The 27,189-nt window shown below is 37.2% G+C and overlaps 2 protein-coding genes across 10 annotated transcripts in view; both read right to left on the reverse strand.

Moving 5' to 3' along the window:
* Nucleotides 1–17,020, reverse strand: part of oca2 (oculocutaneous albinism II) — a 69,215-nt gene extending 52,195 nt beyond the window's left edge. The window contains exons 1-9 of the mRNA XM_056750871.1: nt 16,638–17,020; nt 15,116–15,371; nt 7,740–7,835; nt 5,911–6,084; nt 5,438–5,495; nt 5,199–5,271; nt 4,384–4,544; nt 4,058–4,140; nt 3,519–3,672 (exon numbers count right to left, since the gene is read on the reverse strand). Coding sequence (XP_056606849.1) covers nt 3,519–3,672; nt 4,058–4,140; nt 4,384–4,544; nt 5,199–5,271; nt 5,438–5,495; nt 5,911–6,084; nt 7,740–7,835; nt 15,116–15,345 — 1,029 coding nt within the window. The 5' untranslated portion in view covers nt 15,346–15,371; nt 16,638–17,020. The remainder of the gene's footprint in view (nt 1–3,518; nt 3,673–4,057; nt 4,141–4,383; nt 4,545–5,198; nt 5,272–5,437; nt 5,496–5,910; nt 6,085–7,739; nt 7,836–15,115; nt 15,372–16,637) is intronic.
* A 3,364-nt stretch (nt 17,021–20,384) lies between these two features.
* Nucleotides 20,385–27,189, reverse strand: part of herc2 (HECT and RLD domain containing E3 ubiquitin protein ligase 2) — a 62,510-nt gene continuing 55,705 nt past the window's right edge. For all 9 annotated transcript variants that reach the window (XM_056751337.1, XM_056751335.1, XM_056751336.1 and 6 more), the window contains 12 exons: nt 27,034–27,125; nt 26,546–26,685; nt 26,194–26,381; nt 25,902–26,099; nt 25,708–25,791; nt 23,837–23,978; nt 23,548–23,742; nt 23,310–23,422; nt 22,197–22,387; nt 21,978–22,083; nt 21,668–21,880; nt 20,385–21,353 (listed from right to left, as the gene is read on the reverse strand). In XM_056751337.1, the coding sequence (XP_056607315.1) occupies nt 21,081–21,353; nt 21,668–21,880; nt 21,978–22,083; nt 22,197–22,387; nt 23,310–23,422; nt 23,548–23,742; nt 23,837–23,978; nt 25,708–25,791; nt 25,902–26,099; nt 26,194–26,381; nt 26,546–26,685; nt 27,034–27,125 (1,935 nt within the window). In that variant the 3' untranslated portion in view covers nt 20,385–21,080. The remainder of the gene's footprint in view (nt 21,354–21,667; nt 21,881–21,977; nt 22,084–22,196; nt 22,388–23,309; nt 23,423–23,547; nt 23,743–23,836; nt 23,979–25,707; nt 25,792–25,901; nt 26,100–26,193; nt 26,382–26,545; nt 26,686–27,033; nt 27,126–27,189) is intronic.

A 27,189-nucleotide genomic window follows, 5' to 3' on the forward strand; every position in this document is an offset into this window, starting at 1 on the left:
ATACATTGTGCTCTTACAGTATGCATACAAAATTACAATGTTGTACAGTTTTGCAAAAAAGATGCTCTCAGTGAGCCTATAGTGTAGGAAGACATTATAAATCCAGATGAAATGTCCAAATTTGTCCGTATAAGAATGCAATTTAGAAACTACTGTAATACCAAGTAGAATTTAGAAATAATCTATCAACCATTATTCAAATGTTTGCAAGGTATGCTATATAAATGTTAAATAAATTATACATGAATCATTTAAAGCATATAAATATTTATATGCATACATATTTTACTATTGTACATCTCAGATTTGGGTTTTGGCCTCTCCTGGGGCAAATGGGTTTTACACATCACCATCTGAGACATTTTATGTTTTTTTTTGAGAACTGACTCTGGATCAGTTTTAAGGATTATCTCCAAACCCCTATGCCACGCCCAGATCAGCACAGCAAATGCTTACTTGAATACGTTTACTATACGTAGCGATGCTAGATCCCTGTTTATGTCACACTGTATTGTACAAACTTTTGTGTGCAGATTGGTGCAGATAGGCTAAGTCAGCTAAAGTAAAACTGGCCTGGCTCTTCTAAAAGTATACAGTAAGTATTTACTTATAACATGCTAAACACTTTCAGAAAGAATGGTACAAAATTGGGGCGGTACTCCTTAAAAAATTTACATTTGCACCTAATGTGCTCGAAGTGGGGAAAAAGTTTGGGGACTCTCTTATGCTGACATGCAAATTATTACCACATTTGAAATTTCTACAACGAAATACTGTATTTGGAGATATTGCTGGTACAACATGTTTTAACTAAAGGAACCATTTGCCAAACAATTTGACATTTGATCATGTCAGTTTTGAACGCTTTTATCTTCAAAAGTAGAAGTTTGTCAGTGTATATGAGCATATCAGTATATTGACATCCTTAAGGCTGATTTATTTGTAATTCAAGCAAAAAAACGTTGATTTTGATTTCACTGGGGCATTAAGATCTAAATAACTTATGATATGCATGAAAGTCTTTAAGGTAATCTTTAGTAATCTATATATTTGTGTTTAGAAATTTCAACCTCAAGTTCATTTGTTCAATTAATTTTCACTTCTATACAAAAATATTTTACAAAAATCTCTCCAGAATGTGGAACATAAAAAAGATTAAACTTCAACCTTTAACAAGCTAATTATCAAATAACATCTGTATTTACAATGTTCAATGTCAGGATGGACTAAGTAAACATGTTTTAAAAGTAAAATGACTCAACTAATTAGAATAAAACGGATTAATTAGCTTGATTTAAAAAACATTCACGTATTGGATTATTATTCCATCCAAACCCTGATGACTATGTATGCATAGTGATGAAAGCATTGGAATTGATGTGGTGCTTTGGGTAAAGCGGGGACATGGGCCCCTGACGTCTCTATTATCATTCTCACAAAAGGTCTAATTAAACTCTTAAACATGAAGCACGCTGTCCTTACTGAAGAAACCAATGTAATTAAAAAGCCAGGTCTCCCCTGCCATCACATCCCCCTAAAGCCACACTAAAATGCATTTTTCTCACAAACTCGCTTAAAGAAGAGTGCACAGAAAATAAAAAAGTGGAGTTGAATTTAGCAAAAGTTCAGTGGTTAGAGCATGGCGCTAGCCACGCCAAGGTCATGGGTTCAATCCCAGGGATTGCACATACTCAGATACAACTGTAAAGTATCATGCAATGTAAATCGCTTTGGATTAAAGCATCTAACAAATGCATAAATGCACATCAATTTTGGATGCTTTTAGTCTTTCAAAGCTATATTTAGACAAAATGTACACTTTTTTGCTTGTCTTTTTCAAATCACTTGAACAATTCATTTTACTGTTTATATGGTATTTCTAAAACCCAATACAATTCTCTTATGCAAAGAAAATGTATTTTCAAGTATATATTAACTGTCAGTACAATCAATAATTTATTATTTATTTTAAAAAATATATAGAAGAGTACATTATTAATAAATTACTATATTATAATATATTTAATCATACACATGGAGCCACCTTCTGTACATTGAAAAATACACTACCAGTAAAAAAGTATTTGGACACTTACTCACTTATGTATTCATATTTTTCCACATTTTAGAATAATAATAACTCATCGAAATTATAAAATAAAACAAAGGGAACTATGGGAATGATGTTGTTACTAAAAAAGGTATTAAAATATGTAAGATTTGATCATCCTCACTGTAGTCACCTTTTGACTAGCATCTTCTTGAGGTCTCACCCTGAGATGCTTTTTAAACTATATTAAAGATGTTCCCATCTATTCCGTGCTCTTGTTAGCTGTTCTTCCTTCATTATTCAGTCAAATTATCCATTTAAAAAAAAATATTACTAAAAAATTTTTAGTTTTATCAAGAAAAATATTTTTGTCTACTAAACTAATTTTAGTGAAGTGTCCAAAAACGTTTGACTGGTAGTGTACCTGTATAAGAACTTGGTTCTACGGTATCCATAAGTTTCCTACACCCCATGATGCTTAGCGCAAAGGTGGAAGTAACGTTCTGTTCAACGTAAACAAAAGCGTTTCTGCAGTATTTCAAATCATTCGTTTACAGCATTACGTTTCCATTGAAGACCATACAGTGTATAGATGATTAGATGAATCTATTTGAACCCCATATTAAACAGCGAACTCTCTTTTTAAACTATGAGCACATTTATTCTAAGTAATGTTTAATGTTGGTTACAACATTTGCTTGAGATCAGCGGTCAACTTTTGAATATCTGTCTTTTAAAAATTGTACAGTCCCTCCCAGGTCTTAACTTTATATCTGTGTGACAGTTAGCACTCTTTTGTGCTTGTAAGTGCAGCCACGAACAGCAGGTATTGTTTATCAGTTAAATTTTTTTAATGGATTTCTACATGAAACCAACAGAATTACAATTCATTCCATAGTCACCAGAATAAGTTATTCGACACTGCAATACACTACTTCCTCCGCGTCACTGGAAGTTGTACCCACGTTCACTTTTACAGTAGCGCACTCCGGAACATTTGTGGATAGAAATGTATTATTTATTTTATTGCATTATATTTTCCAATATATTCCCATTCATTTTTTTGTTTCATACGGTTTACTGTTTGTGCAGGCCTGAAAAAAATGTCTTAATTCTTATACCAGTAGACCCCAGTGACCTCTAGTGCCCGACTGTGGAACAAATACTGTGAGTTATTGTAGTTTGTAAACATTGGCTATTTCATTATAGTACTTGATCTTGATCTGGAACTTCAGACAGTTTTTAATATACAGAGGCATAACAATGACATCTATTCTTCCTCAAAAGTTAAAAAGACTATAGAGAACAGACATAAACACACACTAATGCCTTTAAATCAAAGTGGCACAACAGCAGAGAAGATCCTAGTTATAAGGATGAAACGTGGGATGAGTCATGAGGACAACTGAATGAATTATTCAATAATGGGGATAGAGTCTATAGTATGAACAGACACCTCATATTTTACCTCGAAGATGATGAGAACATAGACTCCTGCCAGGATCAATCCGGCGATAAGCACCTGTGTTTCCACGGTTACGTAGAGTGACTGGTGAGTCATGGACAGAGGGACCACCTGATTGTCTACCAGAAAGGCCTGGATGCTGATCTGAATAGGATCACTGAGAAAATAAATAGAAATAAATATTACAACCATGTAGACATATATCATATCTGACATTAGCATCCTTAAAATACATATTAGTATGCTGGGTTTTGTTTAACTTGTTTTTAGGTACAGTACAACTAAAAACTGATAACAGTAGTGTTCAAAGATTATTCCACTTTTTGACATGGAGATAGATACAATATAATGTACAGTATGTTGTATATCGTAGTAAAGCCATTGTATCAGTCAAATTCTTCTGATAGTAATATTTGACTCAAAAATTAAAATAAGTTTCACAGAAAATGACAGTTTAGAAAAACTGGTTTGAAACAACATGAAGAATAGTAAATCATTTGTTATGCATCTTTATGTAACCTAAGAACCTGTGCTAATCTTACCTGCTAACCATTTCAAATGTTCTGGTTTTCAGAATCTGGTCACTTCGTTGGGAATGCAAAGGTATAGTCCAGTTATAAAGCACCTTTTGGAAAGACATCGTTATTATGTTACCCATACGGAGAAATATATTATCATATGTAACTAAATAGTTTTCTGGCTATTTTTATATAATTTCTTGTAGTCTAAATATGTTTTGACACAATAGAAAATTCTACCACACCACAAAATGCTTCCAGTATGGTTATACTGTAGGACAACAGTACTTTCATTGTTTCGGGGTAAAGTTTATAACTATTGATTTTGCAGTTTATGAAACATCTCTTACCTGTTGAGTTCTTCTCCGTCTAGGCCCTGCCTCCTCAGTCTGCTCCACCTGGATCAGAATATACTCTTGAGCTTCCTGTACTTCCTCTATCCCTCCCAAAAACGGCCCACCAACCTGCAACTTTAGCAGGGCGTTGTCCCGAAAATTGGTCAAGTTCATTGCTACAGTGAACAGGTAGGTTAAGAGAAATTCCAACGGACTCAGTCACACAATAAAATGGATGACATTATTATTATATTAGTATTATTCAGCCACCTTTTTTTCATTATTTATTATTTCACATTTATGGAAAAGAACTGTGTGAAGATCTTCTTAACAGGTGAAATAACACCTAGAAATAAAAAGTGAATAATGACTTTTAGGAAAACTAACCCGTTAATCTGAGTGTTTTGGAAAAGTTTTGAAAACAGATGTCAGCTGGCCATTATGAACAAACAATCCTGAACTTGAAGGTCTGTCGATTTCTCCAGCAGAAGGTACTTTGCATCACTCGAGTGCATTGTTTACTCATCACATTTATCTCTTAAGCTCAGCCAAACCCCCATAATGCTGCAAGTATCGTCCAGATCTCGTTGTTATGCACGAAGTTCAGAGCTGCTGTAAATAGCAGATGGCCAGATTGTCACAGAAACGGAAATGAATTAGCACAGCCCTACAGTATAACCTCAGACCAATGGTAAATCCCTCCAGGGTTTGAGGAGTTAGTGCAATAGCATGATTCTTAACAATAAAAATTCGACATGTGCATTAATGCTTCTTATTTGGAAATGCAAATCCAAATAATGCACATTTTAAAAAGCAAATGCAAAGGATACAAAAGCTCTCGGTGGAGGATACCGCCAGCATTCTCCAGGGCCTCTCCCTGTCTGGATACATGCTGAAAAACAGCTGACGATTCACAAATACAAAGTAGTGACATGGTGTTACATGGGCAGATTGGACTTTGTAGGTACAGTAATAGAATCATAATGAATGTACATTGGCATTTTATTCTACTTTATATAAAAAAAGCACTTCATTCATGTTGATAACATTTGATGGCTGTATAACGTACCGAACAGATAACAACAATGGCGAAGATGGTGCTGAGTATTGTTGTTCTTAAGCAATATCTGCAAAGACAAATTTGTACTTGTTATGCCTTTACTTTGAAAACAGAAATTCTCAGAACTAACAGTGAACAATAGTTTTAATAGACAATTCTGTCCAATGGTGACAGCATATTTCACATCATTATCATAAATCAGAAATAATAACATTTTTCAAATGGTAGTTCACCCCAAAATAAATATCCGGTCATCATTTACTGACCCTATTGTCATTTCGAACATGTATGACTTTCTTTCTTTTGCATAACACAAAAAAAATGTATAGTTAACCCCAAAATAAGGTCTATCATCATTTCTCAACCTACTGAGCAATACAAACAAGAATCTTCACACAATTCATAGTATCCACACAGTTAAACTGCTTCTTTTTTCTTTCAAACTCTTGCATGAAGATTTGCGATCCCATGTGCATTAATACCTGATGGGGGATGAAAGTTTGAAGTAATTGTCGCATTTCTCAGTCGAAGTGATATGGGAGAGACTGGTGACCTCACTGCCCAGCCTGCACCTTCTCTCCAGTTCAGCAGAGCTTGCCTCCCATGACTCCTCTCCGGGACCTAGACCGGGGTCATGTAGCGTCTTGTAGGTTATACTGCAAAACACAAAACATTCAAGCAGAAAGTACATCATCAGTGCAGTTACCGTGCAAATGTTTACAATACGTCCTCCTTTCCTATATTAATGCACAGTGACACTACAAGTGAACATAGGAGATAAGGTTTACGAAATACGTTTGTCCGGTTAGGGCTATTTAAAAATGGCGAATTTCATGTAAGGGGATCTGCGGTGTATGTAGATAGAAATAGCTTATTCTAAGACATTAAAAACATAACGCTTCATTAAGTAAGGTCTTTATACACTTCTGAAGACAAAATTGTGTATATTATATTGCAATTCTGTGAATAGATCCAAAAATGACGCACTGGACCGTTTACTAGGAGATATATGCAAGTGTTGAGGACCTAGACATACAATAACAAGATGCATTCTGTTCAATAAATCCAGCAAGATGCAACATTAGAATTCCAAACCCTGCCTCGGAGAGGGAATGTGAAATGTATTACTCAGAGTAGCAGAGAGCAGCCATCCATATTAACATTATGACAACAGTTTACACCATATACGCTCTCTGATCTCAGAGGGCTGTTATGATATCACACAGAAACAATTAATGCTTCCAAATCTTGTCAGTAGTCCAATTTGAAGGTCCATTAGCTATGAGAAGACTGCCTTGAAATAACTTTCGAGAGTTGTAACAGGAGAAAAGGTGTATCAGTATAATGCGGTATTAAATTCAAAGGAAGATGGGGTCGGATGGGATTTTAAAGAATTATGAAGATAAAATACTTCGGCCTTCCAGGAAGGATACAATTGTGAATCAAGGACACAGACAAAGATGCTAAAATATAGATTGAAGAAGAATTTCACATAAGAAATTCTAGGGGTACCAATAATAGTGGCCAGGGTGTATTAGAGAAAACCTTTTTTTTCTCAATATGATATTCCATCTGCTTCAATTTTTTTTACTTTAATAATATGTTGGAATATTGTAGATTTTTTAAAATAGGTCAAGAGGAGAAACAATGTAGATTTATTTTTACACTCTTCTTTGCTCATATTTACCAAGGTGAGCCAATAATAGTGGAGGATACTGTTCTCCTTACTGCAGCAGCTTTAAGTTTAATTGAGAACTACATAGAGGCCAAGAACCATTTAAAGATATACAAAAGGCAAGCATTATGTGGGGGATTGTGTTTGCCTTCAACCTGGCAAGATGTAAAGTAATTCTTGGGAATAAAGGCCACAAAGCGACCTTTCTTATTACTGAATGAAGATGAAGTCTGTAATTATAAACTGCAAGCAAGATTCATCTTGTCGTGGCCTTATGGATAGAGAGTCGGACTCGTGACCAGAAGGTTGCTGGTTCAATTCTCAGGTCCGGCGGGTAACGACTGAGGGCCCTTGAGCAAGGCACCTTACCCCTACTTTTTTTATTCCCGGGCGATGCAGTGAAAGCTGCCGACTGCTCCGGGTGTATGTGTCTTCAAGATTTGCTGATTGTGTGTTCACTACTCTCTGGATGGGTTAAACTCAGAGGTCACATTTCGGGTATGAGTCACCATACCTGACAAATAATTCACTTTCACTTGATAGGACAATAATAAAACAAAGAAATAAAAACAAACAATCCTCACTCAATAATTCTGAAAAGATAAAATAACAAGAACAAAACATATAAACACACACCTGTCATTCTGGGGAAACTTGAGAAGAGGTGACCTTTCCGTGTGGTTGGTCTGGTTAGATTTGCCATTGACAAGGTTTTCCATGTTAAAGCTGTGCCTGAGGACCAAAAGAGAAGTTATTAAGTCTGAGCATGACACCTGTCATAAATAACATCTCAGCCACATTTGGAAATCAATTCTCGGCACCCATTTTTAATGAGCTGAAATAAAAAAAACGAAAAGTCTTTGAACAGAACTGAAAGTCATTTTTTCATTTTGGTCTCTGTTTAGTCTTCTAGAGGGTACATGTACAATATACCAAACATTGGGTCACATAAATGTGGTTTAAAGGAATAGTAAACCAAAACAAAGACTAATGGCACATTTAGTTGTAGCCTCAGTCTCATTTACTTTCATTGTATGGCAAATAACAGCCAAAAATGTTACATAAACATGTCCAACATGAGAGTGAGTAAATATGTTTTGGGAGGAGGGGGGTAAACTGGCAAACCTAAGCATTTCCAAAAGATTCAAACAAATTGTTTTGATCCATTGTGTCTCTACTACAACTGTCGAGAAGGTTTCTTGGCATACTTGAAAATGAATAACTGACAGCATAACTCTTTATGGTGGATGGGCGTTTTACAGAGGCAGACAAAGGCAAAATTTTGATCAAAGTTCGCACAATAACAACCTTTTTCAGGCCTTGAATATTAAAACAATGATCTGACCTTGATGTTAATGTTATAAAATACAGTGACGGGACAACATAAATCATGCAATGGGTTTGTGACTTGATCTCGGGTCAGCGACATGGCTAATGTAATGAAAGTCCAGCTGTATGTTATTGCCACAAAGGTTATATTTCTCTTAAAATATTTATTACATTAAACACATGCGGCAATAGGTTGAATGATATGGAAACAAATGTTAATGTATCATTTCACGTGCCAAGTGAACTTAAAGGTCCAGTGTATGAACTTTAGCGGAATCTAGTGGTGAGGTTGCGAATTCCTCCATCCTTTTCCAAGCACTACGGTGGCTGACACAGAGCTAAAATATCACTGCGTTTTCGCTTCTTTACCAAAAGAGATAATATATTTAAACCACACACTCTGTGAAGCACTTTGTCCGTTTATGGGTACTTCAGAAACAAAATAGCAAATTCTATGCAACAAGCTTTCCTGTGGCTCAGTGGTTATCGCATGGCATGAGTTCGTGAGTTCGATCCTTGGGGATTGCACATAGTCAATCAATAATTAGTAAAGAAAATGTAATAATAAGTAAACAAATGTATAATACAATGAAGATGTAAGTAGCTTTGGATAAAAGCTTCTGCAAATTGTAAAAATAGCTTATTCTGAGCTAATAAAAACAAAACCCTATATTAAGCATGATTATTGCATTTCTAGATCATGCAAAAAATTACACACTGCAACTTTAAAGTTGTGATGAATTAAAATCACAATTTTAACCCAAGCTTTTGTTAAAGTAAGTTTTGTGTAAGGGTTAGAACTGAAAACGACCTTGTTACTGAGATTACATCTGTTACTGACACCAGGCCCAGGGAACGCCAGGTTCTGGAATGCACCTATCTATGACGACATTGATGAGTTGAACACCGCCTCCATTGAAAATCAACGACTACTTTCTCTAGCCCCGCCCACTGGTTCGGGCATCACAATTCTGAAGTGGTGCGGAACTAGATAGAGCCAGCAAGCAAAAAAACAAACATGCCGTTAAAGATATCTAAATATTGTGCCATCCCTGGTTGTGGAAGAATACATTCGCTGCATTAGTAATGTGGGGTTAAAGTTTATTTTTAAAGACGTTCCAGCTAATGTGGGAAAGCGTTTGTTCGTTACATTTCTCCGAGGATTCCTTTGTGAACAAGGCAGAGATCAACACTGGATTTGTGGAATGACTAAAATTTAAAAGCAGTGCTGTGTCGTGAATATTGGATCCGAAAGGAATGGTGCAGCCTTATGTGAGTAAAACATCTTTGTATAATGCGTCACTACGCTTTGTTAGAGATCGCTATGTGCCCTGAGCACTATAGCACATTACCTGGGGACCTCTAGTCATTTGTAATACTTGCAGAGGTTGTGTGTGATCTTAAGCCTGTGCGAATCACCATCTCTATGATATGGTGGGCTCATATATAATTTTTCAAGGTTTATCCAGTATAAAACAATTAATTCCAGACCTTTCACCCAGTTTTGACTGGGATGAAGTCTGGGTTACTGTGTAAGGCATGCTTCTAGGAATCCAGATCATCAACAAATTCACTTAAACTTTATCCACAGGACTTACATGACTGCATGTAAATTATATGGCATGAATCTTAAACCCGATCCTTATTGCACTCTGTGTCATACAGGGGCCATTGGTACATTTTTCACATTGTTTGGCATTGCCCTGGGGTTGATAATTTTTGGAACATGGTTCAAGAAAATTTGTCTTCTATTTTGAATGTTTCGATTCCTTTCTCTCCTTCTGTTTTTATTTTAATTGACCTTTCTGGTTTACAATTTAATAAAATTTGAAACAAGTGTTTTTAGCTGGCTTGACAGTTGCCAAGAAAATTGTTGCAACAAGGTTGATGCCTCCTCATTCTCTCAACAAGCAATATTGGCTTCTTACTTTTATGGATGTGGTGTATCTCGAATTGTCGACTCCATGCATTCATGGTGCTAGAGAGGACACTGTTAGACTTTGGACTCAAACTCTGGAAAAGCGATATTAAAATTTGATATTGTGAATTAAAGAGAATCTTTCCTCCCCCTCCTATTTATCCTCTGGTCTGAGGTGTTCTTTTTTCTGCTTTGGTTCCCAATTATTATTTATTAATATTATTATATTAGTATTATTAACTTTTTTTATCTTTAAGTGTTTTGTTCATGATTTCCTGTGTGGCTTATTATTGACATTTTTATGTAGCAGACTTCCTTCAGAGCTGTTCCATTGGTTTTATGGTTAAGTTTGTTGTATGTATATTAATCTTCTGTAAATCTTCTGTAAATCTAAAAAAAAGGTTTTTTATTTTATTTTTACTTTTTTCTCACCTTTGTTTAATATACAGTATATTTTAGAAATGTTTTTTATTTTTACGTTGTATTATTGTTTGTATCCTTATTTAATTTTAGGTAAATATATTTTTATTATTTTTTTATTATTTTCTATATTAGTATATGATTGTTAAGATGACTGTCTGCATCATTCTGCACATGTTGTCAATACCAAAACGTCAATAAAGATTTTAATTTAAAAAAAAAACTGTATAAAACAATAAACAAGCACACATCATGAGACCTTTAAGTGTTTTTCAAAGAAATGAGGAATACCGTTTTTCTCATAACTGGGATTCTGGTGTCCTGCACAGTTTTGTAGTGGTTTTGACCTGTACTGCTAATGTACATATTCCAAATTGATCTCACAGGAATTCATAACTATTTTTCAAGGTGACTAATTTGTGTGAATTGGTATGTTGTGAATTGTATACTGAAGTCCATCCCCTAATCCCACCCCTAAACCTAATGTAACTTGTACTAAAAAAATACAATAAGATTGCACAAATTCATACGAACTAGCCACCTCGTGAAACATTTCCCATGAGATTGTGTAATAGCTACACTTCTCCAGGGCCTGAAGTGACATTATATCACAATATTATAATACGATAATTTGAGATGGTGATAATTGTAATTTATATTATCAACCTCCTCAGACAATGACAGCATAAAGCCAATATTTCACATAAAATTACTCAAGCTGAGCTGCATTCAAATGAAATAAAAACCAAAAGGGAGAGAAAAGAAGGCACTGTTTCAGAGACACAAGCAGATTTGTGATTGGCTGTACTGTGTTAATACAACGGATTTATATCCTGAGATCTCCAGGATAATTACTGGAGGCCATTTAGTAATCTGATAATCTTGAAAGATCCCGTGTTTGTCATAATTGATTACAGTCCGAACTATTAAATGAGTAAAGACCCTCTTATCCCTTAAATGGGTCCTGGTTCTGGCTTTGTGCAAAAGAGTGTGTGTGTGTGTGTGTGTGTGTGTGTGCTGTGTGCATGTGTGCATGTGTGCGTGCGTGTGTGCGTGTATGAGAGAGACTTATGGAGAGCATTTTACAGAGAGCCAAAATAGATCAATGTTGTTTAGCACAGGCCGAAACCAGTCCAATTCTAACACATCACTTGGCAAATCCCAAACCTCAGGTGCTTGATATTATAGAGGACTCCAAACAACTCACCCTCCCTATCAATGCTTCAGCTCAATGAAAACAGCTGGGATAGTGTGTGTGTGGTGTATGTGTGTCTCGCACATCGCATAATAGCTATGGTCTCCTAGAGATACATTCTGGTTTCGAATTTGGGCAAAAAGGAGATTAAACAGGATATTTAAAGGCTTTTAATCCCTCTCTCTGCAGTTACACAACGGAGAAGAGATTTGAAATGTTAGCTCACTTTATAAATGAGGCAAAGCCTCTTCTTATTGTGCCGGGATCTGACTGTGTGAGGTTCAGAAGAGAGTGAAACAAGAGAGGGGGGAGTATAGAACCGTGCGGAAGATCTACTGTACCAGCCTGAAAAACAAGTCTGATCTGGCCAGTGGTGTAGTCTACGTGATACGCAGGTATACGCCGTATACCCACTAGAAAAGATCAATAATTTCCGTATACCCACTTAAAAAAGCGCAAGGTTACGTAACAACATCGTTTGTGTTGTGCACTGACTTTTGGTGCAACCAGGAGATATGAAACCGAAGGAGATCATTAAAGGCACCATTTACACTATCAGTGTTATTGTAGGCCTGTCCTCGAAGCTACTGGCGCTTCGTGCAGCTGCAGCAGGTGTTACACATAATGAGCCCGACGAGGCTCATGCGATGCTATACGCGGGGTCCCCACTCCTCGCGTTAGTGTTCCGGGGTCGCAATGTGCACACTGTTCGCCCGTGTATTATACTTTCTGCCTTTAACTCAACCCACTTTTAAAACCACTGTGTAGTCTTTAATAAAACAAGCATATTTGTTATCTTTAACATAACTGTAAGTCATATTGTGACTGCTGGCCTATTAAATTGTATCTAACTAGCCAACTTCACAAACATTAGTTTGTGTGTTGAATCAATACATGAGGGAGAAAGGGAGAGATAACTTATACTACAATGTTTATAATTGTTTGAGATGATAAGAGATGAGAACTCCTTAAGCCTTGTGAAAGTCAAGCTAGAGTCACTGCCAGCAATCTATAGGTGCAACAGGTGCTTGATAAAACTGCACAAATGTTCATTGTTAATTATTATAGTTAAATATCAATGTCAATAATAGATGCAACTTACACACATAAAGTGTGTGAAAAATCTAGTTCTTAGGGACGAGTATCAGAGTTTGATTTTAACCATTTTTTTAAATATGATTTACTGTATGTCTCTGACTAAATCAAAATCCAAAGTTTATACTTTCACAAGATATTCTTTACATTATGTAGTTGCCCTGCTTAAAAAAACAATAGAACCCTGCCAAAAAACACAAGAGAAGCAGATGGGAATCAATAGAAAAGGCATAAAATAAAAAAATATAAAGAAATGTGTTTCATAATGGTATTTAAATGGAAACCACTAGAATGTATGTAATACTATTTTTAGCAGGATGGGTTTGTGTAGAAATACTTAAAAGCTTTTCCCGTGGATCACTAATGTGCATTGAAAATTGCCAGCTGATAAAACCTGTGCTTTGGAGACTGTATACATAAATAAAACTCTTAACTGACTGATTTAAAACCAGCAAGTCCCCCAGCTGTCATTGGCTTTTGAAATCTTGCTTGCAATAAAATATAGAGGCATACTCTATCCTTGCATTCGTGAGTGTGATGGTGCTCATGGGTTGTCGACCTGGGACGGATGAGTAGGCTGGGGGGGAATCAGGGTATACTCACTACAAAAAACTAGACTACACCACTGGATCTGGCCTAGAATACAAGTTTACTTTAATGCTTCCTATGCTACTCAATAACATGTCACGGACATGCTGTAGACAATTGAGGATTCTGAGAGTGTTAGAACAAATGTCACATTACATTGTGAATTACACCGTGGCAGAAATTGCGGGAAAATCAATACAGTGTAGTCTGTGTTTCAGAAGTGAGAGTGTGTGAGAGAACTGCAGGCAATTTGTGTGGCTGATAAAATTAAGCTAAATCATAATTTGTAAAATGTTAATATATGAATAAATAGGCTACATTTAAATGTAATGAGATAAACAAACTAAAAAATTAACATTTTGCACAGATCAATTGTTCGCCGTTAAAGTTTCTTTTACTTCATGTGGACTTTAACAGACAATTGATAAAGCAAAGGTTTGTTATCATTAGTTAAAATACCGTCTCAGAGAATTGTTATAGTTGTAAAACCTTTAGTTAGATTTATACAACTATTATTTGTTTTCAAATAAAGTTACACTTTTTATTGCCAGTAGACAATAGAGAAATGAAATAGTTCATATTTCGTGAAGTAGGCTAATGCATGTGATATGATCAGCTGATTTCACTGAGACCAGCAGTGATCATTAAAGACTTCCTGGAGGAAAGCAGTCATGAATGTAGATCTGATCTCATGCGTCAGTGCATCACTAACAATCGATCACATGCGTGATGATCTAAAACTTTACACAGTCACACGTTTGAGATAAAGAGCCCCGTCCTTATATAATTTTTCACTTCTTTAAAGGGATAGTTCACCCATTATTTACTCACCCTCTTGTCATTTCAAACCTGTATGGCTATATTTATTCTGCAGAACACAAAATAAGATATTTTGAAGAATGCTATTAACTGAACAGCAGTGGCAGCCATTTACTTCTATAGTATAGTATGGAAACAAAACCAATGCAAATGAATGACTCCCATCGCTGTTCGGTCAACAACAGTTTTCAAAATATCTTCTTTTGTGTTCTACGGAAGAAAGAAACTCATACAGGTTTGACATTACAAGAGGGTGAGTAAATGATGACAGTTTTTAGGTAAGCTATCAGTTTAACTCATTCTTGCAATGACGTCACTGAAGGAATGCTACACATATGAACAGCAATCCACTTTAAAGATGATTAGCAGCTGCTTCATACAGAAAAACTCTCACTAAGGGTTCTGAAGACTTTCTCTGTCAAATGCATTAAGAAAGTTGTCAGGCTTAACAGTTAAGTGCACAGAAGCAAACCTAACACATTTTATTTTCGCCTAAATGTTACAATTAACAGTAAGAGGTTTCAGAAAAACCGCATTTCAATATTTGCACTTCTTTAGAGGAGTCTGATGTTTAAGTATTTATTTTCCTCACATCCCAGTTTATTATGCCGAGACATTTTATTATTAGCCAAATAATCGCTGGCCTACCGGTCCTCTTGATGGACGTCTGTGTAGTTTAAACAGTTTCCCGTGGGCATGGCTGAAGCCTGAAGCAATTTCTGTGTCTCTCTTTTCCCAGAGAAGCCTTCCAGCAGGCGAAGCTCATCAAAGTTCTCAGACACACCTTCAGACTTTCTCCGGCCCACCCTGTTAGGGTGACCCTGACCTCCAGTCTGAGACATTTCCACCTCAAGGTTACTCTTATTCTCCAGGTACATCTTCACTCGATAGCACTTGACCGCACCTGGAAAGCATAACAGAACGTTGAAGTTCTGATAAACCTAATAATGAATTTCATTTATATTCACATCATATTCACTTACATCAACTTAGTTGACACAGTTATTTTGAGAAGTAAAATATAGAATGTATAGACCCACTTGCAGTGCATAGACAAGACATAACTTGCATGTACACTTACATCCATTACCAATATTATTCTTATACACCGGCCCCCTCTAGTGTCTCGCATTCAAATACCAAAGCAAATTAAATTCGTTTTTGAAATTCAAATGAAAGGTAATACAAGAGACCCTTTGTGTGGGGGGGGTTCCAGGGCCTGCATGTACGTTTGTAGTATATTGCATAAAATGTAATTGATGCTTGGCCATGCAGAACGATAGGTGCCTCTTTGTGATGCAGTTGTTACCACGATATGTGTTTTTTTAGCATTGCTATGAAGTATGGAGTGACTAAGGTGTTTTGGGTGGTTGCCATGGTATTAATAAGATGATTCCTTAGTGTTAATCCATAGCAAACACTAGTGGTGAAATTTGATTGTAATAAATAGCTCCCCCTAGTGGAAGCCAAAACAAGAAAATATTGTAACAGCTTTCATGCCTTTTCTCCCTATGACCAATCCTTTCGATTTGTTTGTACAAGTAAAAGAAAGTGGTTGTGTTTTTGAAACAAACATCTAATGTCTGTACTCATGACTAATCAATGAAACAGCAAAACAATAATATTTTAGTAATAATAAATAATGAACTGGATTAGGACTGGAAGTATCTGTGTTACTTATAGAGTAACATATAAGTTGTTTACATATGCGAAATAGTATTTCTAATAAAGCTATTATAACTCTTCCTCAAAAGCAGAACAGAAGTTAATAGGTGTAATGCTTAACCTTAAGAAACAAGTGCATGTGCAAATACATCAAATATCACTGTACATTCCTCTGTACCCCCACCCTTCTCTTTGGGTGAAAAAAATAATCCACTGAAAAATGTATCCAGTTTAAATTTGTGAAATGCATTTTAAATCTATTTATCCAAATCGAATTCAATTTAAATGTAAAATGCAAGGTGAACTGAGTTGGACTAACTACTAAAACAACTTAATTACATTCTAAATAAATAGTTTTAAATATATTTTTAACAATTATGTAATTATGTGGCTAAAACAGTGATCAATTGATTTTTTTGTCTAAATTCCATATTTAAGCTGAAATATTATTTTCCTATTAATCTAATACTGTATGAACGTCTTTGAATGCAACTGAATTTCTTACCTGCCAATGCAAACAATGAACGATAATGAAGACTCCAAAGATGACAATGATGATGAGACGATGAGGCCAATATCAGTAAAAAAAACAAAATAAGGCAAAGATTCAAAGATCCAGTGGGTCCCCGGGTCTGATTGGCCTGAGAATGACTCACACCAGCTACAGGTAGTCCTGACCTCAGGAGGAGGAAGAGAAGGAAGAAGATGCTAAGTGTGAAATCAAAGTGGGGAAGAAGAATCAACAGCACTGCTCACAGACTCCTAGCAGGCTGGAGGGAGTGACCCACAACAAACTCTTACACACAGACAAGAGTCAAGAACCAGCCCACCCTCTATCCTGTTTTCTCCCAGACACCTTGTAGAAGTGAGCGCTCATTAAAAGTAAAATTCTCCACATAAATAATAGTACCCCATACAGCCTTTCAAAAACAGAAATACAAACAACGAAGGTGGACATGAACACTGACCTTCACATCTTGCAACAAAATAAATGAAAATAACAAACAAGTCGTACTTTCACATGCAATCGTGCACACACACACAAATATGACTCAATTGTCGCTTAATACACTTCCAAAGAGAGTTAAAGTCTTACTGACCCAGTTTTGCTTTAATAAGGAGCAGTTTCATGTCTATATTGCTAAATAGTCTAATCACTCTTTAGTTATTAGAAATCAAAAATAGTTGTCAATACAAAGTATTTTAAAGTGAGAAAATCTATATAAAAGTTAATACGAGGTCAAGCATTTCTCTTAAATTACTTTGTTTTAAAACTGTTGAGCTGTTGCAATTGAGAAAACATTCAAAAAAATTAGTAATGGTCTATTGGAGCAGCCATTAGGAAAGAAGAAGAGAATTCAGAATGATTTTGGAGGTGTTATAGTTTATCACACAGGTTGAAGGGCTTATCGCTGTGTAGAGGAATGAGAGAGAGGCTTTCATGTGACTTGTCATTCTGGATTTTAGCCCAATATACATAAAGTTGGACTCTAGATAAAACCATTGAATATTTTGAAGGTATAACGGCAGCATTCATCCATTACACACACCAGACACTGTTTAACCCACTGAATCGCAAATTTATACTACAGGGTCAAATAAAGTCTTCTCTATGAGAAAGAGAAAACAAAAAGTAGGTGTGGTCTATCCAGTATGTGACTGTTGAAATCCCATGAAATATCTAGGACCAGCCATCAAAGGATCTCAGCCGTGTGAGCTCCACTAATCACGAATTCCCCAAAAGTTAGTTATGAAAAATGGACTGCACACGTTCGCCGCTACAGTGTGTTGTGCTTATAAAACCATATTACTCTTGTCTTATATTACGTCACTGTATCTAGCCTGCTGGACCTACAGTACATTATAGGATCTCCTCGAAGCAAGTGGGAACAGTTCAGATAACATGTCTATATTAATAATTTTTCGACAGTTAAATCAAATATAATGTGGGGCAATTTCATGCAAATGTCAGCCTTGAGATATTAAAAAAATATATAGTTTTTGTCAAAGGTTCTCAACCATACACATATGTCAGATCAGAGCCATTGAGAGAGTTTCCCATGTCACGTGATTCATGGAGCCTTCAGATAGTTCCAGGAAGATGTGTTTTTCACTTTTAATTCTTTATCTTTTTCATTTTTTATTCATTAAACGACTTGTGTCTTTAAATGGGTTAAAAGTTCACCTCAATCTGTCTGTTTTACTGCAGCTCCATGTGTTGCTAGCTACATGCGGGCTCCATGAACCACCATTGCTGTTAAAAACTGTTCTATTGGCGTCTATAGAGTTGTCAATGTCAATGATTGGTGGTGAAATCTCCAAGTTTTCTAACGCACACTGTTCCATAAATGGGTACATAAAAATAAAATAACTATTTTATGGTCTATAAAGAGCGACACCTTCATTTATTGGGTATTATTGCTTCTGGTTTGTACATTTTAATTAACAGAAATCCCATGTTGTCATTTAAAAATGTGCATTCTTTTCTGTCACATCCATAACACATGATTTCTCAAAAACTTGTGCATAGATTAATATTTTTCAAAAAAAATTATTCATTATATTGGTAATAAATTCCTTCTCTGAGACATCCATAACCCTGGAATTGCCCGGTGGAGTTCCAATAAGACACAGTCTGAAATTGTTAGTAAAAAGTTTCTAACATGAATGATAACATTAGCACAGTATTGAAGTGAACAATGCCCGCCAGGCCATGCTAAAAAACAAAACAAAACCAGAAAAGTATAAACCAAACGAACCAATCAAACTGATAAATGCAGAAAAAGTGTACACAAAACCGAAAGCAATATAAAAAATGTCACAGGCTCATTAAGAACAGGCTTTTTGCCCAGAAAGGGCAGAGTTTCACAGGACGCTTGACCGATTTGTCAGATAAAAAGCAGTAATAAAGCTAAGCCTTGTAGAATATTAGTTCCACACTAATGGAAGTACAGTACTACAACCCTCACTGCTCATTTCTCCAGCCTGGAGCCAAGCAGACATGAGCAGAGCACCTGACCCATTCCAGCATAATGTGCTCTGTGATTTCTGCTTATGAAAGAAAGAAAAAAAAATGTTAAGACGGTTAAGAATGCTCCTGATGTCTAAGCCAAATTAAGCCATCTTAAAATGCCTCCCCTCATACTTCTTTCTTTCCTCTCTCCCATGCAGCCCTAAGGTTTTTATCATCGCCGTGGTGTAGGTCAGGCTCTGACGCAATCAGAGGAGGAAAGCCGGGTAACCTTTGACCCCTGATCCTAATACTATGACCCGTTAACAACAAATGCTTTGAACCAAGAGTAATGTTAAGGGAGCTACAACGACCAGCTGGTCCACAAGTAAAAGTCACTTGACTCTTTTGGCTACACGTGAGGGGGGGGTCACTTTTTAACACATAAGCTAGTACACATCATAGGGGATTAGATTAAACTCTTTACATTCGTGTTTAAAAGGAATGTGTATATAGGGTTCAGGAAATCCCACATGAGACTAATGTAAAAGTCAAAGTTGGATGAACTTTAAAAACATTTTACAATATTACCTTAAAGCATGTTTTATTAAGCATTGTATGGGGAATTCCAGTGTTATGGATGTGTTACACTTTCAGTCAAAACTTAAAATATAAATTCTCAGAGAATGTATTTATTACCAATATTTTGATCCTTCTGTTTATATTTTACTAAATCCCTGGAAGCCAGAGAAGTTTGCTATGTTAAAAGAGAGAGAAAATAATTTGGTATGGATGTGACAAAAAAGGATGCACGTTTTTGGGAGACAATATACTTGGAAGGGTTTCTGTGAATTAAAATGTGCAAAGCAGAAGTCATAATACCCAACAAATGTAGAAGGGCTGGTTCTTTACAGAACATAAAAGAGTTACTATATAGAAAAATTCATGATTCCATTTATGAGGAGTATGGACGGTTATGGATGTGACAATTCACTTGCCTGACTTTGAAAACTGATTTAAAAGCTTGTACATATATATATATATATATATATATATATATATATATATATATATATTATATATATGCATATTCTTCTCTAGTACCTGCTGCTCGATTGGCAAACCTTGGAATCAACACCATGACCATTGGTTTGTTTTTAGGTAATGCGGATAAAATGTCCTTTGGATAAAATGGTCTGAATCTCCAAATGGAGAAATGCACTTCATAATAAATAATACAAACTGTAGCTCCTTCACAAAACGTACAAAAACAATTTTGGTAAGTTTGAAAACATAACAGAATAACAGAAAAGAACATTTATTTGTAACCTTGGAATGAGACACACATCTCAAACACATGGCACAATCAAATTATATACATTCTCTAAAGAGAACAGTGCAGACACATGAGAAAAACCGAGGATACGGTGACCGACAACCTAAAAACTGCCCCTTATCAGGCTCCAACTGACCATCACGACGATTAAATGGCCCTCTCAGCGCAAAAAAAGGCTTTCATAAAGAAACACTACTGTTTTCAAATGAAGAGGCGGAGCTAATATTTATAATACTACTCAGTGTACACATATTAACTGTTGACATGGTGATCCTCACCCAACAGGAGTCGTCTACCACAGTGCTAGGCTAAACGGTCTATCCTCTGTAATAAAACGTGAACACGACGCTTAACACAAAGAAATGTGCAGTTTCATCCGTCTTTCTCGTTCTCCTCCCAACAAAGATAAAAAACTCAGTTTAATGGTGCTTCAAAGCTAATTGCACATAATGATATACACTTCTCTTCACTTAGTAGCATTTGTATCAATCCACATACTAATAAGTGAGGTTAAAACGGACACATTCACATCAGTATTCTTTTAAATTCCTTTTTTTTTCTTGGCAGCTTATTTTGAAGATTTTTGTCAACTCAACGTATGTGTATGCGAGTGTTCGGGGGCTGAGTTCGGGGACTGAGTGCACGGGGACTGTAACCAGAGTTCAATGTCCTGTCAGGTAATCCTGAGTCGAATCGGATGCGAACGAGTCGGCATCTTCGTTGTCAGAGTCATCGCTGCTGTCGTCTGCAGCCGGCTCGCCTGTCAGAGCGATGCGCGCATAGTCGTCGGTGTCGATCGACTTGCAGAAGTGAATGGCATACTTTAGCTTCTCCTCCAAAACTAGCTTACACGAATAGCGAGGCAGCTTTAACAGGAAGAAGCAGGTGTACGACTCGGGAAGGAAGTGGTCGGGTGGGTTGTATTTATCTAGCACCTAGTGAAATGGAAAAAATGGAAATGACAAAAAATTATGAAATATCATAAAAATATATATAAAAATAAAATTAGTACATCTGAGAATGTATCCAATAAGCCTGTTTGCTATGTTTATGACAACCACAAACATAAATGTTTCTGTCTACCAAATTTGAAGAATGTCGATAAGCAAACCACATTTAATACATTTCTTCAAATATATTTACATAAGAAAGACTCATATACAGGTTTTGAGCCACATAACATGAATAAATGTTGACAGACTTTACATTTGGGGGTAAAACGTCCCATCAAGTGACATTTTCAATTTACCTGCACCACAAAGTCTCGTCCACGGAAGTCTGCAATGGTCCTGGGCAGACGCGTACGTCCCCAGACGAACCTGAGGAAAAGCGAGCGCTCTGTGTTGGAGAAAGACTCCATCACCTCCCAGAACCACTGGATCAGAGAAGACGTGGGCTCCACACCTTTATAAGTGGCCACTGACTTGAGCAGATGTAGAGGGATGTCTGGGCTTCCACACACCTTTACAAACAAACATACATGCATACATATGAAAATCGAATCATCATCAAGTCACATTCATGAAGAAAAAGTAAATGTCCCATCTGCTTTTACTCACCATGGTCTCTAGCTCATAGCCAGTGAAGAGAGAGAGAAGAGGCACGGGTACCACGCGTGCCATCCCCTCCCTTACTGCAGATACCTGCTCATCAAACTCGTGCAGCCTGGAGGAGAAATAATAACAGAACTGGGTCAAGAAGTTGGTTCGAGGCGACTGTGCTCTGTGTGTGTCTATCTAAATAAAACAATGAGATATGTTACAATACTCGAGGCACACCTGTAGTTTATTGCTAGCCGCACATATTCGCTGCGGTTCTCTAGGCTGATGTGGGAATGTTTGGAGCTGAGCTGGACTTCCTGTCCGTAGGCACTGGGCACAGTGAAGGGCAGAGGCATGGCCTCAAACTCCTCCGCAGACGCCTCATTATCTCTGATATACATCAGACCGGGGATGAAATCTTTGTCCACCTAAAACACACAAGACAAGAGGGCAAGACTCAAGTCTAGTTAGAACTCCTTTCATTGAATTAGTCTGGTGGGACGGAAAAACAAATATACCAAATTAATCGAAACCACCATATTCATTTAATCATTTTTATATTGCTTTATGAACTTTCTGGAGAATCACGGAAATTTAGCTAGTGTTCATGAATGTAGGGAATGAAGTTGCTACAAAAGGAAGACAACCAATGTAATGATACTGAAATATGGAGTGGTTCGGCCACAGCTGTTGAGCTCATTTATTTGTTTTGTTTATGCTCATTTTAAATATAAAAAGAAGGATGTTTGGTTTTAACCCTGCCTATAAAACAGTATTGTACAACAAAATTGTACTGTAATTGTATTGTAATCTAAACCTGCTCAAATGACCACAGGAAAAGGACAAAGAATGTGCGTGCGCGTCTCACTGCTGTCTTGTGCTTGGCATTCGTTCATTTGAACCTTTCTGATATCTCCAGGCAAAAGGCAGAGAACAACAGACGCTCTGTGAGCGAGAGACGCTCTGCTTCGTGAAGCGGCATTAGTGCAGACATCTCACCAGCACATGATGCCAGAATGAACGTAGGAGAGCGCTCACATTCACAACACTTCATACTTGCCCACACACACACAGCTCTAGAACACCACAGCACTCTTTACACAACAGTCCCAGAGTTCATTAAAGTTGGAACTGTACTCATATCTTCGGGTTTTACTTGCTTAATGATGGTGAAATGCACACAACTGTGATGTACATGTCATGTATCACATAGCTTTGGAGAAAGCGGCTTATTTCTGGTTTGTGACCTGTCGCTCATGTCAGCTGACCACGATGAATGAATCAAAAGAATGAGCGTGTGTACCTTGTACATTCTAGTCATTTATATAACACATTCACACAAAAACTGACCTCACTGAGATCAGCAATAGTCAGATTCATGCCTGCCAACTGCTTCCACACAGGTTCAGCCAGGTACAGACTCAGAGGACTTCCTGTACGAATGGCAATGCCCAGACACACCCCTAAACACACAGAAAACAAAGAACAGAGAGAAAATTATACCCAGGATATAATGAAGCATATAAACCTAACAATCTCTGACAATCTCATTGATTTTGGAAACACAGGCATGGATATATTCAGATACCTAGGAAGCGGAACATGCTGATGTGCAGAGGTGACTTGGCAGCTGGGTTGAGCAAGAAGCAGTCTCTGTTGGCTCCAGACTCGTCTCGGCCATTTGGAGTGACGATGAGGAGAGGGGTGAGTCCATTCTGTAGCTCTTCGCACATCTCTGCGATGGACTCACTGTATCCCCCACCGCAGTCATCCACCGACTCACCTACACACCCAAACACCATGTTAAGATCACATAATCCATTCACTTTCTTTCCAAAAGTTACATTTCTCAACAAACAAAAAAGTCTGAACTTTACCTACAAACTTGACCTTCCACACCCGGTGCGGCAACAGGAGACTATCCGGGCTGAAAGAGCTCATCTTTGCACACATCTGCCCGAACACAGACTTCGTGCCATCCGGCCCTGCCAGACCACCTTTACTGCGAGAACGCTTGACCTGAGGGTAAAAGAGATGACGTTTATATTAGGGATAAACTGAAATGAGAATTCTTGGCCGAAACCGAAATCCGAAAGAAATTATACCAATTATTAGTACCCTTGCATTTATGGCTATGACTGTGTACTAACTTTACTAAAATCAAGGCATTGCAATTGCATAAATTATTATTAAAGTTTCGAAGAATAAATCAAATACAAATTATGCAGATATATATTTAGCACATTGCAACAATGAACAGTATAAAATAAAATTCAATCTAAAATGTTTAACTTGACCCCACTCATGTGTACATTAAATAATAATGTACGGGCCTACTGGCCTGCGGAAAGGTTGTAAAATGAAATGTTCTCTCATAAAAACAAAGTGCATTTAGGTCAAGTGCATTTTAAATTTTTCTCTGTACTACTAAAAGAAAGTGCATTCAGAACAAGTGCAACTGCTTAAAGATACAACAATATTTTCTCTGTAGGCCTTCAACATAATAGTGTATCAAAACAAAGACTACCATAGCCCATCTGTAGAACTTTAACAACAACAAATGCAAGAATTGCAGATGTGCAAAGTGGATAATAAATATTAAACACTATCTTTTAATCTTATAGTCACTATAGTCGCCTAAGAATAGAATAGCTTACTTATTATTTTAGGCATTTTCTTGCAGGATTTCACTGAACATATCAGACAACAAGGGTGCATGCCCCTCATCTTGTGCAGAGAGGTGAGTCTTTTTTCTGCGCTATGATCTCCTTCTCTTGCATTGTGCGCTGCTCCGTCTCCGTGCGGGTTCTCCGCATCCATCGCGCCCTTGATCATTTCGCATCCAAGTAATGGTCTTTATAACGCTGATCAAGTACAGTCGCGATGAATTGCAGAGGATCCGAATAGATCTCAGTGAAACGTGTGTTGACAGGCTCTAAGAGTGTACTTTTCATTGTTTTCACTCCGTGGTCCGTCTCAACCTCTTTGTTTAGGAGACGCTTTAGTGCTGCTATTACAGGAATAACATCCGCTACAGATGCATCAAAGGAGCGGTTTCTGTTTGTGTCATCACAACATTTCGGCCGTATTGTTTCGGTGATAAAAGTCTTTCGTTGGCCGAATATTCAGTGCATCCCTAGTTTATATGCTTCTGTATATACACTTCTGCCCTGAGCTACAAACTTACCTCGAATGTTTCCTGTAAAACATAATAGAACACTAAAGAGAAAACATCCAGAGCCCAGGGGCACCATTAGAGGACCGCTGACCCATGAAGAGACATTATTTAGAGGTAAATCTCATGAAGAATCTCGTGCAGAGCAAAGAACAGATCCAAAACCATAAATTCCACACTCATAAAGAACACATCCCTTAACAGAACATTACAACATTACTGAACAAGAGTTGACAGCTCTATAGTAAACTGCAACAAGAAACACATCAGGGTACGCTTCATTACAACTGGATTACAATTCGTACTGTAAAAAAGACCCAGCGCGTTCGTGAGAAAGTGAAGCACGGGACCCTGCTTGAGACCCATCTCAAAAAAGTACCACGTTAAAAGTTTGATCAAATTTTGCAACCTATTTCTTCCTTAAATGAAGACTAGAAAATAATAGAAAATGTATAGGATAATGCAATGTAAGTCTCTTTGGATAGAAGCGTCTGCCAAATGCGTAAATGTAATACATTCTATAGGCACCGCCTAGTAACTAGAACTTATTTCCATTCAATTTATGAAACTAACCTGTATCCGGTTCAGCTCAACCACCGGCCCATGCTGACGGTCTCTAACCATGGTCGCCTGCACCACTTTCCGGAATGCTGCCTCCTACAAATAACCCCAAATTTTTTTTTAAAAGTCTGCATAGATACAAAGGCATCACATGACAATGAGCACAGAATATAGGATTAACATGTATAAACTAAATGCACGCTCACTTTTCCCTGTGATATGAGGATTCCCCGAAGAGTGTCAAAACCAACAGAGACGCCGTGTCCGGTCTGACCCAGCCGCCCCTCCAAGTCAAACATTGGGATGCAGGGGCAGAAGAGCTCAGAAATGTGGTGCAATAGCAAGAGACGGTTCCTCAAGGATATGATGGGGATCTCCTGCAGGTGGTTATACTCCATAGGGACCTACACACAAAATACACATTAAACATGGCAAATATTTAGATCTTGAAGATCTTTTTTTCTCTAACTGGTGGAGCTTTAATTGGTTGTGGGGTACCTGAGCGGGCAGTTTTCCAGCATTGGTGGGTTTGCTGGTAGACCAGGCCAGGGTGTGTGCTGAGCCACATGCCACCCGGTTGATCTTCTTGCCTTGCAGAGCTGCCACCAGCCTGGGCCTTTGTATAGCGTTAGTGGTCCCATCTCCGAGCTGACCCTCGTCATTATCACCCCAAGTGTACACTTCACCTGTTCATTTATAATTGAGATATATGTCGCCAAATACAACTAATACAACTAGTGTCAGACCAGTTTTAAAGTTGTAAAAATATTTTGGTTTTACACAAAACAAGTACTGGCAAGTGTCCTCCTATTAAAAAAAACATAGAAAAAGTAAAAAAAAAATGGCTTACCATCTTCTGTGCAACACACACAGTGAAGAGAGCCCGTTGCTATGGCGATGACCTTCTTGCCCTGCAAACCCTGGACCTGCCGGGGTCTGCGGACATGATCATCTGAGCCATGTCCTAGTCTGTGGTAGTCGCCTTTACCCCTTAAACACAAATAAACATGTCAATATAATATCTCTAATCTTTATTTAGTGAGGACACATGCGGTTTATGTACCACTGCATTGTGGGATTGATTTTTAGAGGTCAACAGACAGCTTCTTCAATAAAACCAAGATTGACTTTGGGATGGCCTGTATAATGCTTACATGACACATTTGTATTATAGCAACAGTGTATTTTAACTTTTTTGTATTTACTTATAATGTTCACTGATATTGGATGTTAATCAATTTTGGAAATAATAACAAGACAGAGCAAATGTTTGTGTTAAATAAACACTGTTTCTGGTTGAAGATCTGATTGACACATCAATCCTTTACTATTGATTACCATGTGTAAACTGCTCCAGATTTGTTGAGAGCCACTGAGAACTGAGAGCCGCATTCCACTTTCACCACCCCCAATCCTGTTAATGAGTCAATCTAAAAGAGACAGAAAGAGATTTAATGTATGAGAAGCTTCATACAGGAGAATCCTTTGTTTCAG

Source organism: Triplophysa dalaica, chromosome 6, assembly GCF_015846415.1.
Source record: "Triplophysa dalaica isolate WHDGS20190420 chromosome 6, ASM1584641v1, whole genome shotgun sequence".
Lineage (NCBI taxonomy): Eukaryota > Metazoa > Chordata > Actinopteri > Cypriniformes > Nemacheilidae > Triplophysa > Triplophysa dalaica.